We start from the raw sequence: 16,852 nt of genomic DNA, 5'->3' as shown, positions 1-16,852 counted from the left end.
CCCAATAAGCCTACTGTAAACCATGGCTTGTTCTGAAGCTGTTAGCTATTGTTTCTGGGTTTGCACGTAATCGGAAGCTATGATTGACACTGGATCAAATTCTTCAAGTGCCCCCCCTTTTTTCTTTTCTTTTTTGGTAATTGGGGGACTGGGATTTTTCTGAGCACTCCATCAGCATGGCGGATTTTAGGCTCAGTTGAATAAGGCTTATGTTTAATAAAATGTGGGAACTAGGAGAGAAATGGAGTGGTCCAGAGCCCGTAATTTTTCTTCTCCTGTCTGTTTATTTCTGTTGGAGCTAGGCAATAAATTCACTTCAGTAACCTGCATCCTTTCGCAAAAATATTCCAGTTCATCAAAGCAACAAATGAGCAAATAGCATTTAGCATGTGGCACTCTTCTTTTATTTGAAGTGGTGTGTTTTTTTTAAATTCCCTAATGTAAAAGGATAGAAAATGCTTGCTTATTTATTGCCTCTGTTAAAGTCTTTATTGCCTCTGTTAAAAAGGAATATAGATGCTGGCATGATGTTTGATATTAATCAGCTATTGGAGTAAGTGCAGAAGTGACAGCAGGACAAGTCAATCTTCTGTGCTTCAGAAATGCCTATTCATCTCATAGTCTGCAGCAAGCAAAACAGATTTAGCTGGGAGGCCAGATCCTTACCGCCTCCATCAAAGGACTACCCAGCTATCAATTACTTGATGCCACAGTGACACCCTGTGTGGCCTGTTTTCCTTTGCCTGTGTGGTTTAAAATCAAACCAACATATATAGAGGCTTGACACGTTTCGAGCATCGCTGATCATCAGTGCATGCAAAACCCCGTGTCTTTGCAAGTAGCAATGATGCGCAGTCCATCATTTCTTTATTTTGTCTCATGTCTTACATCGTATATGATCAGAGATTAGGGATTTGATCAGAAGCACAACCCACAGACAGAGATAGAAATATAAGTATTTTTAGGCAAAGGCCTTCCAATGCAACCTTACGTAAAACATACAATTGCTTCCTTTGTTCCATTGTAATCTGAAAACAGCAGTTGAAGCATCTCACAGCCTAGCCGAAAACTCTCATAGAAATGAAGACATTTGGAAACAATGTAATGCTTGATGGATCCGACCCTGTGTTCCTCAGGAGTTCTACACATAGGGGGCCACCACAAATATGTCCCTTTTTCTGGTTCCCAATGCTCCAATCAAATTCACTGGTTCCCAATGCTCTGATCCAATCCTGTGGCTACAGGATTCATTCATTCAATCTGCATACCGCTTTTGCAACAAAGTGTGGGATGTGATACATAAGTAGCAGTCAAGTACAACATTCCTTGTTTGCCTAGAGTGGACATGCAAAGGGGATGTTTGTTCCAGCCAGTCAAAAACTTCCTGTTTCCTTCTGGCCTGGAGCATCCTTCCTCTTGTATGTGACTAGAGGTGGGCATGACCTTACCTGTGCAGGTAACAAAAGCACAAAGCATGCAGCCACTCTCTCTCTCTTTTTGACTTTGTCGTTGGAACAACAGCTTTTAGCTAGAGATGCCTTGTTGGCTTTCAGCCAACAGAGGACAAAGAGACTATCTCTATACGGGATAGGCTCATATGTATATATCTGTAACTTAAGTCTGCCTTCAGGGATCCATCTGGGAACTGATGATGCTGTGAGTAAACTACTTTTATATATCTTAAATAAGATTGTGGCGTATTTATTCTTTTAAGAGGGAAACAAGGGATCTTACCAGGAATCTATATTGAAAAGCTTAAGCAAGCTTGCAACCAGCTACCTGCTATGCACTTAAAAGGGGGGTGTTAAAACTCTGCTAAATTATAGAACTTGCTAGTGCAAGTTAGGAAGGGAATTAATAAACAATATATCCTCTCCTGCCTCCCTGAACATTCCCACACAAAGGAATCATGCTCAGAGCAGCCTGCAACAAAGAAACAGGGATGCTGTTAGGGACCTGAAGGAGCGTCTCCACCCCCATCGTTCTGCCCGGACGCTGAGGTCCAGCGTCGAGGGCCTTCTGGCGGTTCCCTCATTGCGAGAAGCAAAGCTACAGGGGACCAGGCAGAGGGCCTTCTCGGTAGTGGCGCCCACTCTGTGGAACACCCTCCCATCAGATGTCAGAGAGATAAACAACTACCTGACATTCAGAAGACATCAGACATTCAGAAGAAACTTCAGGGAAGTTTTTAATGTGTGACATTTTAGTGTATTTTTGGTCTTTGTTGGAAGCAGCCCAGAGTGGCTGGGGAAACCCAGCCAGATGGGCGGGGTACTAATATTAAATTATTATTATTATTATTATTATTATTATTATTATTATTATTATTCACTTTGAGCAGACGCTACAAAAACAAATTCCTAACAACATAGCAAAGCAACACAGCAGCGATTTCGTAACGCAGCAGATTGATAGCAAATATAATAACATACCCCCAAACCACATCCCAATCAATACTGTAAATATAACAAGATCACTTAAACAACATGCAGCGTCCCATAGCAAAAATGACAAGTTTCATCTTAGTCCTTGGAACAACAACTCTCCCATGATGTCACACATCTGGGGACACCTGGTTCGGACCTTGGATGTGAGTTGTTAAGTAAAGAGATACATACCTAATGATGTACATACATGCACACAACATTTCTCCCTCTAAGTACCGTATTTTTCCGTGTATAAGGCACCCCCTACTTTTGGGGACCCCAAATTCAGAAAATGGGTATATGCACTATCTGTGCATAAGATGCCCCTAGATTTTTAACCTTATTTTAATATAAAAAAACCTTGTCTTATACGCGGAAAAGTATGGTACTCCTTCAACTGTGTGCTTTTTGCAACGCTGACTTCAATTGCCAGTGTTTCTTGCCTTTTTGCTAAAGAGACTCTCCTTCCACTTTGCTTGCAGGCGCCATCTGAAATCGAAGAGGCTGCCGTGATGTTGCACAAATTGGTTATAAAGGTAAGCTGTTTTTCGGAACCTAAATAGCAGCAGATTACTGACTTGGTGAACTTTTCTTGCTTTGAAGTGCACAGCCTTAGGATCTCAACTTATTCCGGTACAGCGGCAGATTAGCATGGCAAATTGTGGTCTTGTGTACAGGCAGCAGCAAAGCTTGCGGCTTTCTAAACCATGTGTTAAGTGCACCTAATATGCTGAAAAAATAAGCCATATAGGTGATCAAATAATAAAAAAACAAATAAAAGCAATATACCAGCTGTATTATTGGTTGTTGGCAAAAGATGTTACTAAAGTTGGATCCTAGGAGGCATGAATGGAAATCAGATAGCCAGTACAGCTGCTCAGCGAATTGTATTCAGAAGAGTTTTGTCCAAATAATTTTTATTGGTATTCAGAAGAGTTTGTGCAGTATCATAACTTATGCGTTCTATGACAAATCTCATCAGTCTGCAGGGATGATGCTTGTTGGGTGGAAAAACACATCTAGATTCAAGTTCACTTTTCTGTGCAATAGCACATGGTATAATAGTGTTTTAAAGGGCTGAAGATGCCTTCTGAGTGCAGAAGGACATCTTTGGATTCAACCAGGGTGGATAAAAATCAATGATTTTAAAAAAATAAATCTGATTTTTTAAAATTTAAATCGGATTTTAAAATAAAATGCTTTTGGAGGAAAAATCTTTCCAAAGATAGTTTTTTTTATTTAAGTTACATTATAGTCCAAAAGCTATCCATCAGGAAATAAGGATTTGTTTAAGTTTTTCATGTGTGCTAAAACTCAGTCTAAGTTTTTGTTTTTTAAAAAAATTGTTTAACCACATCAGTTAACAAACATGGATACATGTGCTATAATGTTATTGCTTTAGTTAAATAAATGGTTTAAATTGTTATTAAGAAAATGATTGTTTTTCTCCTTCTAATAAAGTACAGCAGAAACGTCCAAATATAAAACAGTTAACTTATTAAACCGCACAATCATTTTATAATTATCTATGCAATAGTATTCAAATAGTATAACCAAATCAGTCATTTTTGATACAACTGTAAAAACTACTCTGAAAATTTATTATTCCAAAAAATGAAACCTTCATCTGGTTGAAAATATTAAGATTATACCAGCAAGAATGAGTCTTTCTGTAAAAAAAAAGGGTTTAAATCAAGTCTTACTGACTAGTGATTTAAATCGTGATTTAAATCAATTGATTTAAATCAAATCCAAACCCAGTGTTTTGTCATTTTCGTATAATATCATTAAAAAAAAAAAAAAACCTTGAGTGGATAACCATTAGTTATTAAAATTAGTCTGTTCTTCTTGCAAGATTTTCCCATGTCAGTTGTGTGGAAAAACAAATGAATTTTGTGTGTGTGTCTTGGAAGTAATTGCACACTTGGGTGGTCAGTCTATCACATTGGTAATGCCTGCACGAAATCTTTCATTTTTCCTATAGCAGCTTATCTGAACCCATCTGCCGGACTTTCCGAGTTTAAAAGTTAAGGGGAACATTTATGGGCTTCTAGCACAGTGCATCTCTGCTCTGTTGAGGTGCATTTTCACAGTTTCCCCCATTGCATGGCTTTGCATAATGTCAAGTCGTATTGATCAGGCAGACCTGGGTAGGGTCAAAAAGCTGGAGGGCATTTAAAATCCCTGCTGCATTCAGTGTAATATGGAGGGCAGAGGAAGTGCTTTGGGAGCACACTTAGGATTATATGGCTATTTTTGAGTTGCAGATAATGTAGTTCTGAATCTATTCAATTTACAGCAATCCCACTAAGTTCGGTTGGGCTGCTTTCACTAGTGACTTGAGTGGATGCGCTTAAATATTAAACGCTACTAAGTTGTAGGGCGAAGGAAAGCAATCCAGCTGGAATGTATGTTTTCTAGCCTAAGTGCAATTAAATACAGTGGTACCTTGGGTTAAGAACTTAATTCATTCTGGAGGTCTGTTCTTAACCTGAAACTGTTCTTAAACTGAAGCACCACTTTAGCTAATGGGGCCTCCCGCTGCTGCCGTGCCGCCATCGCACGATTTCTCTTCTCATCCTGAAGCAAAGTTCTTAACCCGAGGTACTATTTCTGAGTTAGCGGAGTCTCTAATCTGAAACGTCTGTAACATGAAGCATCTGTAACCCGAGGTATCACCGTATCTTCTAAAGAGGAAGCAAAGAAACCCTAGGAAACAGATCTTTTGAGTTTCTGCACCTCATATTGCTGGGGAAATATGCTGTGACAATTTACATGCAACTAAGAGTTCATTGTGGCATGAGTTTTGTTAAGTTGTGGGTGAACATATCAGACGACACAGCGATTCTTCAAACAGCTCTTTTTTATTCACAGGCCAGAACAGAACTGAACTGAAGGGTTCAGTCAGCCTGCTTATATAACTATCTACAGTATCTCCCTGCTGGCCCAGGGTGAGAACTTCAGTACATAACAAGTTTTGTGGGTAGCAGCCTAGTTTGCCAGATGCGTAGAGGTGTACAGTTGATTTCTCTTGCAGAAAGAAACTTGATGTTCCCTCCAAAAAGAGAGAGCTATCCATGGGGTAATTACACCCTTAGTCTGTGGCACTTCCTACGCCTCTCCTCCATCCAGCCAAGGAGGCAACACAAATTAATATCTCCCCGCTTCTCTCAACAAAAGCCTTAGAAGAGGCTGCCTTTTTAGCATGCTTTAGCTATTTAGGATATCAAAAAGCTATTAAGCAGCGAGCCAGCCCACAATTAAGTTACATTGATGGCGTTTCTAGTTGCCTTTGTGCAACGCAAGGGCTAGGAACCTGTGGTCTCAGATCTTGGATTTCATAATCCCTGGTCATAGGGAATGTTGGCTGGGACTGATGGGGAGTCCATAACTTTTCGAAGGCCGTGGGTTTCTCACACGGATGTCTCTTCCAAAAGACTTCCTTGCACAGTTGAGTCTCTGGACAATCTTGGGGAAGGGTCCTGAGCAGTCGTTTGATAGGTCGAGATTCCTGCCTCATGCGAAGCCCACCCACCCACAATTTAGTAATGGATTTAACAGCTTGAAGAGCACGAGAGCGACACATTATCTCAGTGTGCAAGAATAGCCAGCCTTGGTTAACGCTATGTGCTCTTACGTCACAAATTAAGATGACTAATGTTCTTCACGCATAATACCATCAACTCAGGATGGAAGGAATGACAGTCCAGCAATCTTCTGTCAATGTTTGGCATTGTTCATGCGCTACTGCGATTAACTTCCACCAAGGAATGCGTCAGGGGATACAGGCTGCTGTTGGTATTTTCGGTCCCCGGCAGAGCCCAGCTAATTTTACCATGAATGTCCAAACCATGCTGTGGTCTGGAGACTACTGACTTGTAAACAGCAAACCTGAAATCATGTGATGAGAGGAACGGTTCTAAGAAGGGCTATTAGGCTTGATTATTCGAGTCCTCCTGGTTTCCTTAGGAGATGTGCGGCTGCCAAAGTAAATAAGTGGGTTAAGTTTCCATGCCGTATCGGGAGTCCAGAAATTGTTATGGTTGCTGATCAGCAATCTTGTGTAGACTCCTGGTACAAATGCAGAAATTCAGACATTCGCAGTCTACCTCTCCATTTATTTTGGCAATCAGCTTTCGGCCGTGACATCAGGATAGTTAAGCAAAACAGTAGCTTCCTCTGGAGGGCTTATTACTGCCACACAAGTAAACATACTCTCAGCGTAGCTTCCGCAGAATGAGAGAGACACATTTAACAATACAGACATACTTGTATTTCTACTTGTGAAATGATAATAAATCTGAATATTTTCTTTTTTTAAAAAGAAAACAGTGTGAAGGAGGATCTGAACTGTCTTCTTCACTATGGTATCTGCAAATACATTGGGATCATTCCTGCCCACCTCATTCTCTGCAATCTTATACACATACAGCTGTACCTTGGAAGTCAAATGGAATCCGTTCCGGAAGTCCGTTCGACTTCCAAAACGTTCACAAACCAAAGTGCGGCTTCTGAAGCTCCTGCAGCCAATCAGAAGCCACAGAAGTCCCGTCGGATGTTTGGCTTCCAAAAAACTAGAACAGTTCATTTCCGGGTTTGTGACGTTCAGGAGCCCAAACATTCGAGAACTAAGGTATGAGTGTACTCACCCTAAAGTAAATGCCATTGAACATAGAGGGACTTACATCTGAGTAAACTGTGTTTTGTTAATGTTTTGCTAAATCATGAAGGCCAAAAGACTTCCTTCTGCTCACTGGTGGAGAAAGCTGATGTTTTCTAGGTATGGATGTTTATAGCTCTCTTTCTCCCTCCCCAGAATAAGTGTTTTCTCTGTTCTCTTCTTTTTGAACTTGCACACATTTCATTTTCTAAGCTGTTCACCGAGAATGTTTCTAAGCTGTTCACCCAGAATGTTGCCCAGGCAGTCGAGGAATCGTGGGAGTATAAAAACCATTCCTTGCAATTGGTTTCAAATTATAAATCGGTAGCAGTTTGCATGATAATGCGTTTGGTATCAAACTGATTTTGTTTTCTGTGCTGAATAGATTTTGTTTTCTGTTCTGTAATATATTACCCAAAATGTTTTCACTAAGAAGACTCTGGAAAATTCGCCTGCTCATCTGTTTGTGCCTCGGTGGTTTCAAATGCAATTTAGGAGGAGGAGAACACCTACAGTCTTAATAGCTTTTCTTCACGGCAGCACAAGTATCATATTTGAAGGATCCCAGAGGATTTCAGCGCAGTTTTCCTGATGCAGTTATGCAGCATTTTCTGAAGAGGGAGCACTTGATCTACATTTGAACTGCAAATCTTTAGTTGAAAAATTAACACCACATTAACTGAGGATTGTTTGACTAATCTTATGGTATGCTATGGAGGTTGTTAACATTCCAAATGCATGCATTTTGGTTGTTCCTTGGCTGGAATGGCAAAATGTGCTGCAATAATATATATTTCAAACAGACATGTGCTGCAAAGCAGCCCTCAGGTTCCATTCACACATCAGTTTATTCCCCATCTCCCGGCGTTTTCCTATCTCCTAATTTCCACATTACATTTCAGCATTCGCACAGATTTTTTTATTTCTTTCTGGAAGCAAGCAACATGGAAATGAACAACGCTTAACTTAACGCTATAGGTAAAGGTAAAGGGGACCCCTGACCTTTAGGTCTAGTCGCGGACGACTCTGGGGTTGCGGCGCTCATCTCGCTTTATTGGCCGAGGGAGCCGGTGTACAGCTTCCGGTTCATGTGGCCAGCATGACTAAGCCGCTTCTGGCGAACCAGAGCAGCGCACAGAAACGCCGTTTACCTTCCCGCCGGAGTGGTACCTATTTATCTACTTGCACTTTGACGTGATTTCAAACTGCTAGGTTGGCAGGAGCAGGGACCGAGCAACGGGAGCTCACCCCGTCACGGGGATTCGAACCGCCGACCTTCTGATCGGCAAGTCCTAGGCCATCCGCGTCCCTACTTTATAGTCCACCGTATTCCAAGAAGTTGTGCTGATGTCATGTGGAAGGTCAAATACAATGTGGAATTTAACACGTTAAAGTGACGTGTGAATGCAGTTGAACATAAGCCCTGTTGACACGCACAAAGCCACATAACTGCATGTAGATTCAAATGCAATGCTGGTGGTAGCACTGCTTTTTCATTTCTTTACATTGCCTTTTTTTAAAAAGCGTGCTAAAATAACAAGTAAGTATGCAGAGTAGCAGTCATTGGCTGTTCTTAAAGCAGCTGGTAAAGGTAAAGGACCTCTGGACAGTGAAGTCCAGTCAAAGACGACTATGGGGTTGCGGCGCTCATCTCGCTTTCAGGCCGAGGGAGCCAGCGTTTGTCCACAGACAGCTTTCCGGGTCATGTGGCCAGCATGACTAAACTGCTTCTGGCGCAGTGGGACAAGGTGACTAAACCAGAGTGCATGGAAACACCGTTTACCTTCCCACCACAGCACTAGTAGTACTGGTGTGCTTTCAAACTGCTAGGTTGGCAGGATGTGGAACAGAGCAACAGGAGCTCACCCTGTCATGGAGATTCGAACCGCTGACCTTCTGGCTCAAGAGACTCAGTGGTTTAGACCACAGCGTCACCCGCGTCCTTAGAACATAACCAACCATACTACGATTGACATTTGCATTAAAATACGAAAACTTGGGGATTTGGGGGGGGGGAGCAAGCGGAGGCAGCAATGCTATGCATTTGGAGTACTGAATGTCTTACTTCTCGGTAAACGTGGTAGGGTTTCTCTCTGACTCTACTATCTTAGATAAGGTGTATAAAATAATCTTTAAATCCTTAAGAGATGGAGCCATTTAATCTTGGCAACAATACTGCCTGTTCCTCCAATTTCAGCGATATCCAGATTTTATTTTAAAACAGCATAAAAAAACAAATTATTTGTTACACAAAACTAAACTTGTGGCTGATAAGGAGTGGGCATTAAAGTAAGAGGTTGCCAAATTAATGGCAGCATCTCACTCAGAGTAAACGTCAATCATCCACAGCTTTAGGTTTGTTATCATTTGCAAAGATGACAGAATACTACCCCCTGGACCAAATTTTCAGAAGGGCTCAGCGCTCTGAAGTGGTGTTGGATTATCAAAATAATCTCGTTTCTCCTTCTCCTGCTCGTATTTCTCTTGGCTCTTAGGTGTGCCAACCTCCTTCACCTTCAATGTTTTTTCAAGAGCTTTTTATCTTTCTGTGTTCCATATCTCCTTGAGGACATGCAGCCTACCTCCTCCCCCTGCCTCCAGAAAATAAATAAGATGTTGCCCAACGAATGAATGTGCTCTTGCCATCTCTGATGGAAATGACAGCCATGATTAAAAGATGAAATATGAAATGCTCTCCCACAAAAACAAAACAAAAAAAACAAGTTTGAGTTCTTCGTACTTCCTTAGGGCACCCTCTGGAAGGCTTTAAAGTAGACTCCTAATAAAACTGGGATTATTTGCTCATTCCCTAACTTCCCTACTGGTTCCCCTGAGAAATTGTTTCCTTGCCAGGCAGCGTGCACCTTTTTGGATTCGTATCAGTGAACTGCAAGAATTTGGCCAAAACCAAGACGTGGATGCACTGTCTAGAGGAGCTTCTGAGAGCAGAATGCAAGTCTGAGCACACCCTTTGGCCTAAATCCAGTTCCTTCCCCTCTTTTTTCTTTCTTTCTTTAAAAAATAATTATTATTTATTTGGTTTTTCAGATTCCAAAATTCAAGTGTTATTCCAATCCTATTAACGGTTTTAGCTGTCTAATCTTGCCCCTTTCTAAAATTTATTTCTTGGTGTGCGTTTTCCATTGTGCAAATCTTCCAAAGAATGAAATGAAATGAAATCAGGAATAAGGGGTTTTCTCAGGACAGCGCAGGTTGCGTGTGCCATGTCCTGTTGGTGTTTTGGCAGTGGAAATGATCTGTGGGGGGTCGGTCAACAAAAATGGGGGGCCAAGGAGTGTCAGTTTGGGGGGAAGTGAGAAATGGCCTCATTGTAGTTCAGCAGTAGATTAAAAAGGTAAAGGGACCCCTGACCATTAGGTCCAGTCGCGGCCGACTCTGGGGTTGCAGCGCTCATCTCGCTTTACTGGCCGAGGGAGCCGGCGAACAGCTTCCGGGTCATGTGGCCAGCATGACTAAGCCGCTTCTGGCAAAACAGAGCAGCGCACGGAAATTATCTGTTTTTAATGCAGGAGGTCCCAGGTTGTCTTCCCACCATCTCTAGGTAAGGCCAGGGATGCTTGGAAATTGTTCAGGTCTGGCTGAAGGTCAACACTCCGGCTTTTAAGGACCATAGCGAATCCACAGGAATGGCTTGTTTTATTGGCTCCCCCTAACACGGTTGGCTATTGTACTACCAGCCTTACTGTATTCTTGTGAAACACGGACCACTTATAAACGCCATCTCCAACTCCTCGAAATATTCCATCAATAGTGTCTCTGAAAAATTTACACATCACTTGGGAAGACAGGTGAACAAATGCCAGTGTACTGGAAGAAGCAAAGATCACCAATGTCAAAGCAATGATTCTTCAACATCAACTTCATTGGACTGGTCATGTTGTGCGGATGCCTGGTTATTATCTTCCAAAGCAACTACAGTGGTACCTCGGTTTAAGAACAGTCTGGTTTAAGAACGATTTGGTTTACAAACCCTGCAAAACCGGAAATAGTGTCTTGGTTTGAGAACTTTACCTCGGTCTAAGAACAGAATCTGAACAGTGGAAGGGCACCGGCGGCGGGAGGCCTCATTAGGGAAAGCGCACTTCGGTTTAAGAACGGTTTTGGTTTAAAAATGGAATTCTGGAACGGATTAAGTTCATAAACCAAGGTACCACTGTACTCTATTCCGAACTTTAAAATGAAAAGTGTAATGCTGGTGGTCAACAAAAGAGGTTTAAAGACTCTCTCAAGGCAAATCTTAAAAAATGCAGTATAAACACCGACTACTGGGAAACACTGGCTTGTGAGCACTCAAACTGGAGAACAGCCTTTTCCAAAGGTGTCATGGGCTTTGAAGACGCTCGAACACAGGACGAAAGGGAGAAATGTGCTAAGCGGAAGACACGTTTGGCAAACTCTCACTGTGATCAACTCTTGCCCGGAAACCTATGTCCTTGCTGTGGAAGCATGTGTGGATCAAGAATCGGCCTCCACAGTCACTTACGGACTCACTATTAAAACCGTGTTTATGGAAGACAATCTTACTCGGCTATGAGTGATTGTCAAAGAGAAAGAGAAGAGGGCCATTCAGATGTGATCCAAGCTATGTTGGAGCTCGTCACGGAAAATGGCTCATGTAGCTGATATTGACGCCATCATTGTTGCAATCGACTGCGGGGGCTTTCTGTGAAGTTCCCGTGAAGCCAGTTTGTGCAGGGGTTTGCTGCCGTGACTGCTCCTCTGCAAGACCGCTCAGTCTCGAGAGCCAGGCTTGTGCTGGGCGAACTGTTGCATTCAGAACATCAAAACCAGCCAAGCTCATCTCTGAAGATAAGCAGAGAATGCTGGAGGGGATCAAAGCAGGGAAGCTGGAACCACCTCTCTCTAGAAGCTGTTATCACCACTTATCTTCCATTTCCTTAAGTGTCTAATTGTCCCTCCTCCCTGTTCCAATCCCCAAGGCAAATTAGTGAGAAGAGATGGGATAAGCACCGTTAAACAGGTGGCAAATGGCCAATGCCTCCTGCTTCCTTGGCCTAACATCAATCCTCTGAAGCTTTCTCTGGCTGTCTTTGGGGAAATTCTCAATAGTCATCAGAACTGGTTTCAACCTTTATCCTGATCCACACTGGACTATTTTTGATCATGATGACTATAACATGTCGCCAGGCCCTTGACTACATTCGCAGTTGGCGATGCTGCCTCGTCTAAGGTCGTTCCAAGCAATGCACTGTCGATATTTCTTCTGTCCTGGAATGCAAATTGATTCGTTTAACTTGGTACAGTAAGAAACAGGACAATGCCCATAGCACAGGAGCAAGAGAGAAAAGCAGGTTTCTGGAGCCAGCCTTTGATGGTTATCCACTATGTTTTAACTTCTGCTTCAAACAGTTAGACCGTTTGAAGCAGGGTTAGACCTCCTGCTGAAAATAGGAAGGTGAGACTTGAGAGCGTGGTACAGATACTGGAGAGGGTGTACCTCCACAGGCACATACCTCCACATGTGGTGGGAATGCCCCAAAATCCAACTATTCTGGACAACAGCCATACGAGAAATATGTAAAATAACTAAGCAGGTATTAGAAATCACCCCAGACTTGGCCCCACTAAACATCTTCCAAGACAATAATGCCCATTTACATCACAAAGATCTCAGAGCCCACCTACTTTTAGCAGCCAGAAACATCATAACCAGACACTGGAGAGACCTGTCAGGAGTAAGCATGGACCAATGGTAGCAAATAGTATGGGAAACAGCCCTGCTAGAAAAATTAACCAATAAACTGAAACTGACACAGGAACAAATAGAAGAAGACGCCTTCACCCTGGTATGGCTTCCCTTTATCACGTGCACAGCCCAACAAGACAATGACAGAAATCCACCAACAGCATACGAATCACTATGGCTAACCTGATCCAAAACACCCACCCACCCCACTCACACAAGAAAACAAAGATCACTAGCACAATTCAAAGTGTTGGTGCTGACCTTTAAAGCCTTAAATGGCCTCGGTCCCGTATACCTGAAAGAGCGTCTCCACCCCCATTGTTCAGCCCGGACACTGAGATTCAGCGCCGAGGGCCTTCAGATGGTTCCCTCATTGCAAGAAGTGAGGTTACAGGGAACCAGAAGGAGGGCCTTCTCGGTAGTGGCGCCCGCCCTGTGGAACACCCACCCATCAGATGTCAAGGAAATAAACAGCTATCCTATTTTTAAAAGACATGTGAAGGCATCCCTGTTTTGGGAAGTTTTTAATATTTAATGCTGTATTGTTTTTAATACTCGATTGGGAGCCGCCCAGAGTGGCTGGGGAAACTCAGCCAGATGGGTGGGGTATAAATAAATTATTATTATTATTATTATTATTATTATTATTATTATTATTATTATGTTAACTATGATTCATTGAAAAAAGTGAGCTGCATCTTGTTTGCAGTAAGCCATAGTTATTTTATCCAGGTATGGACATAATGCCAGACCGTTTAGTTGAAAATGGAAATGAATGTAATCTCTTTCTCGTGGCTGTGTGGAAGCGAACACACCAGCCAAAGGTGTGTGCAGTTGACACTAAACCGTGACGCAGCATTATGTCTGGACCAGCCCAATAATGCTCTGTCAGGTAATTTTTCAGCATTTTGAGATAAACTGTGATGATATAAGCTGGAATGAAACAGATAACAAAAAACTTGCAGCATCTGCACATGGACTTCCTTTTTTCTGTTGACGTTTTTACTCGGTTATTTCCTCCACACAAACCCCAAACCCAGTCAAACACAAATAAGCTACTTTAGTTCATTGTGTAGTGAGGATGTGGGTTTAGTTTCACTTCTCTAATCACCAGGGTGTTACTTGAGCATCACACACAAACTGTTATTCTTAGCACTCTACCATGACTCTGCAAAAAGTTACTGCATTTTGACAGCTTTGTGTCGATTGATTTTTAAAAAATGCCTCTGTCATTGCGACTAGTAAGCATCTGACTCATGGCTTTTGGAGAAACCCCTTTTCAACGCTGACTGATGGTCAGCTGGTTGCAATGGATGTTCATTCACGCTGACGGTCTAGCCAAAGTACTCATGTACTTAATCCATAAAATGCAACCATAATTGTGAAAGCTGCAAGTATAAACTCCCCTTGGCTGAAAATAAATTCAGGAACCGAAAATCTGTCTGGAAGGTGAAGAAATCGCAGTTGTTCCATGAAACATCTATTGAAGTATGTCTTGCTTGGTGTTTTCTGACATGAGTGGTGCTAGTAAAATATTATATTGCCTTCCTCATTGTCAGTTAAATCAACTGAAGCCAAGGAATATGGTTCGTGGTTACTTTTGAAGCCTATTCTGTACATCTATCTTCCTTATATTGTTTGCTAGAATGCCATGATGTGTAACTGAGAGAGTAACTTTTCATTTATCCAACAGCATTCTAGATTTCTCTTTAAGTTCCCAGGCACCAGTATTTTGCTATCAGTTAGAACCCAAGAGTTATGAGGTGATTTAGACTTCTAGTGGAAGTCGCTATGGCAGAATAAAGTTTTATTCTGATTTATATGTGGGGGGGAGAGATATTAAAGAGAACACCGTCACATTCTCTGTTTTTTCCATGATCAGCGGCAGCCTTGCAAATACATCCACACAAGTTTATGAGCACATGTAGAGGTTTTTCCCCCAAACTGCCTGCCTATGTTAAGTTTGATCAAAGCATTAATAATATGGGACTTCCCTTGTCTTAGCCATCTTTCTTGCTAATCCCCCTTTCTCCAACACTTAATTTTCATGTTTCTTACCCATTCCTTAAAAAAAATATCTACTCAATGGCTGCCTGATTATTATTATTTTTAATTCAAAGCAGAAGTAGGAGGCAAACTTTTCTGAGTTATTGAGAAGGCACATAGCAAAACATCAGCTGAAGAATGATACAGAAATAAAATGTGATCCAACATAACAATAGCCCTGCTGGTCAAGCCAAAATTCCTTCTAATCCAGAGACGGGGAACCCCATCAGTCTCAGGCAGCAAAGCCAAGGGTCAGGGATGGAGTCCAGCAATATCTAGTGAGCCACTGGTTCATCAAGCCTCCTCTAGGCCAGCCTTTCTCAACCTGTGGGTCCCCAGATGCTGTTGAACTACAACTCCCATCACCCCTAGCTAGCAAGGCCAGAGCTCAGGGATGATGGGAGTTGTAGTCCAACAACATCTTGGGACCCACAGGTTGAGAACCGTTGCTCTAGGCCATCATCCTGTTCCCCATACTGTCTGGCTAGGTAACTGCTTATGGAAAACCCATGAGACGCTGTTGAAAACAATATACCTTCCCTATGCCTAGTTACTTGGAATGTCCCATTTAAGTTCAGAAGGATTTATTCCCAAGTAAATAAGCACAAAACTGTAACCAAAGCCTTCCTTTTTTAAATATAATTTTTATTAAGTTTTCCATATTTTATTACATTTCAGTATCCAAAAAAAACTTAAGACATTGCTTAAATAAAGCATCGACCTCCTTCCTTCCCTCTAACAGACTTCCATATCTCATTACCAATTTCTCCACATTCCTAAATTCACTTTTTTACCTTAAATCAATCTTTTAACAATCACCTACTTATAAGTAAATCAGCTCCTTAATTTCCCATTACCAAACATTTCAACTTAAACCTACAAATGTATTCAACTGTTTGCAATTTTCTTTCATGTAGAGTATAAATTTGCCCCAGTCCTTTTGAAACAAATCATCACAGCGATTCCAAATCTCCCCCGTCAACTTTGCCAGCTCCACGTATTGGACCATCTTTACTTGCCAATCTTCCAATGTGGGGAGTTCTTCTTGCTTCCATTTCTGGGCCAGGAGTATTCAACGCCTTCCTTATTTAAAGGGAACCCGCCAGTGAACATTTCCTCTTCCTAGGAGTCCCACCTAGCAGCCTGGCCCTCCACCTCTTGTTGTATTCTGAGCAAGAAATAACCAATGGGTGGCGTTGCAATGCCTGTTCGTCGATCCACTGGATCTTGTCAGTTGACCCACGTGTCATTTGCCCGTGGTCAGATATTCCACGTGATCCGGAATGGCTTTCTGCGAGTTAGGAACCACGTTTTAAATTGCAATGTGGCATCTTCTTAACAGGGATGCGGGTGGCGCTGTGGGTTAAACCACAGAGCCTAGGACTTGCCGATCAGAAGGTCGGTGGTTCGAATCCCCACGATGGAGTGAGCTCCCGTTGCTCGGTCCCTGCTCCTGCCAACCTAGCAGTTCGAAAGCACTTCAAAGTGCAAGTAGATAAATAGGCACTGCTCCGGCGGGAAGGTAAATGGCATTTCCATGCACTGCTCTGGTTCTCCAGAAGCGGTTTAGTCATGCTGGCCAAATGAGCCAGAAGCTGTATGCCAGCTCCCTTGGCCAATAAAGCGATATACCACTAAGTGAAGCCAACATCGTGGTCTGCTCCTCAGACTTGTCCTGGGTAATGTATTGATGTATTGCTCAGGCCTAGTGAGTACCAGCCCCCCTCTCTTTTTGGTTTAAAAGTGTGACACTTGCTGTAACAACTTCATGGCACCTATTTTTTCTAGGGAGTGGGGCGTAGTAAGTAGAGTACAGTGGTACCTCAGGTTAAGAACTTAATTCGTTCTGGAGGTCTGTTCTTAACCTGAAACTTCTTAACCTGAGGTACCACTTTAGCTAATGGGGCCTCCCGCTATCGCTGCACAGCCGCTGCACGATTTCTGTTCTCATCCTGAAGCAAAGTTCTTAACCCGAGGTACTATTTCTGGGTT

General features: G+C 42.3%; 1 protein-coding gene across 3 annotated transcripts in view; it reads left to right on the top strand.

The window, feature by feature from the left end:
- SLX4IP (SLX4 interacting protein) overlaps positions 1-16,852 on the top strand; it is an 89,874-nt gene that overhangs the window by 6,126 nt on the left and 66,896 nt on the right. For all 3 annotated transcript variants that reach the window (XM_053380633.1, XM_053380634.1, XM_053380635.1), the window contains exon 2: positions 2,909-2,962. In XM_053380633.1, the coding sequence (XP_053236608.1) occupies positions 2,939-2,962 (24 nt within the window). In that variant the 5' untranslated portion in view covers positions 2,909-2,938. The remainder of the gene's footprint in view (positions 1-2,908; positions 2,963-16,852) is intronic.

Source organism: Podarcis raffonei, chromosome 3, assembly GCF_027172205.1.
Source record: "Podarcis raffonei isolate rPodRaf1 chromosome 3, rPodRaf1.pri, whole genome shotgun sequence".
In the NCBI taxonomy this organism is placed as follows: domain Eukaryota; kingdom Metazoa; phylum Chordata; class Lepidosauria; order Squamata; family Lacertidae; genus Podarcis; species Podarcis raffonei.
This window is presented reverse-complemented; position numbering and strand designations above follow the sequence as displayed.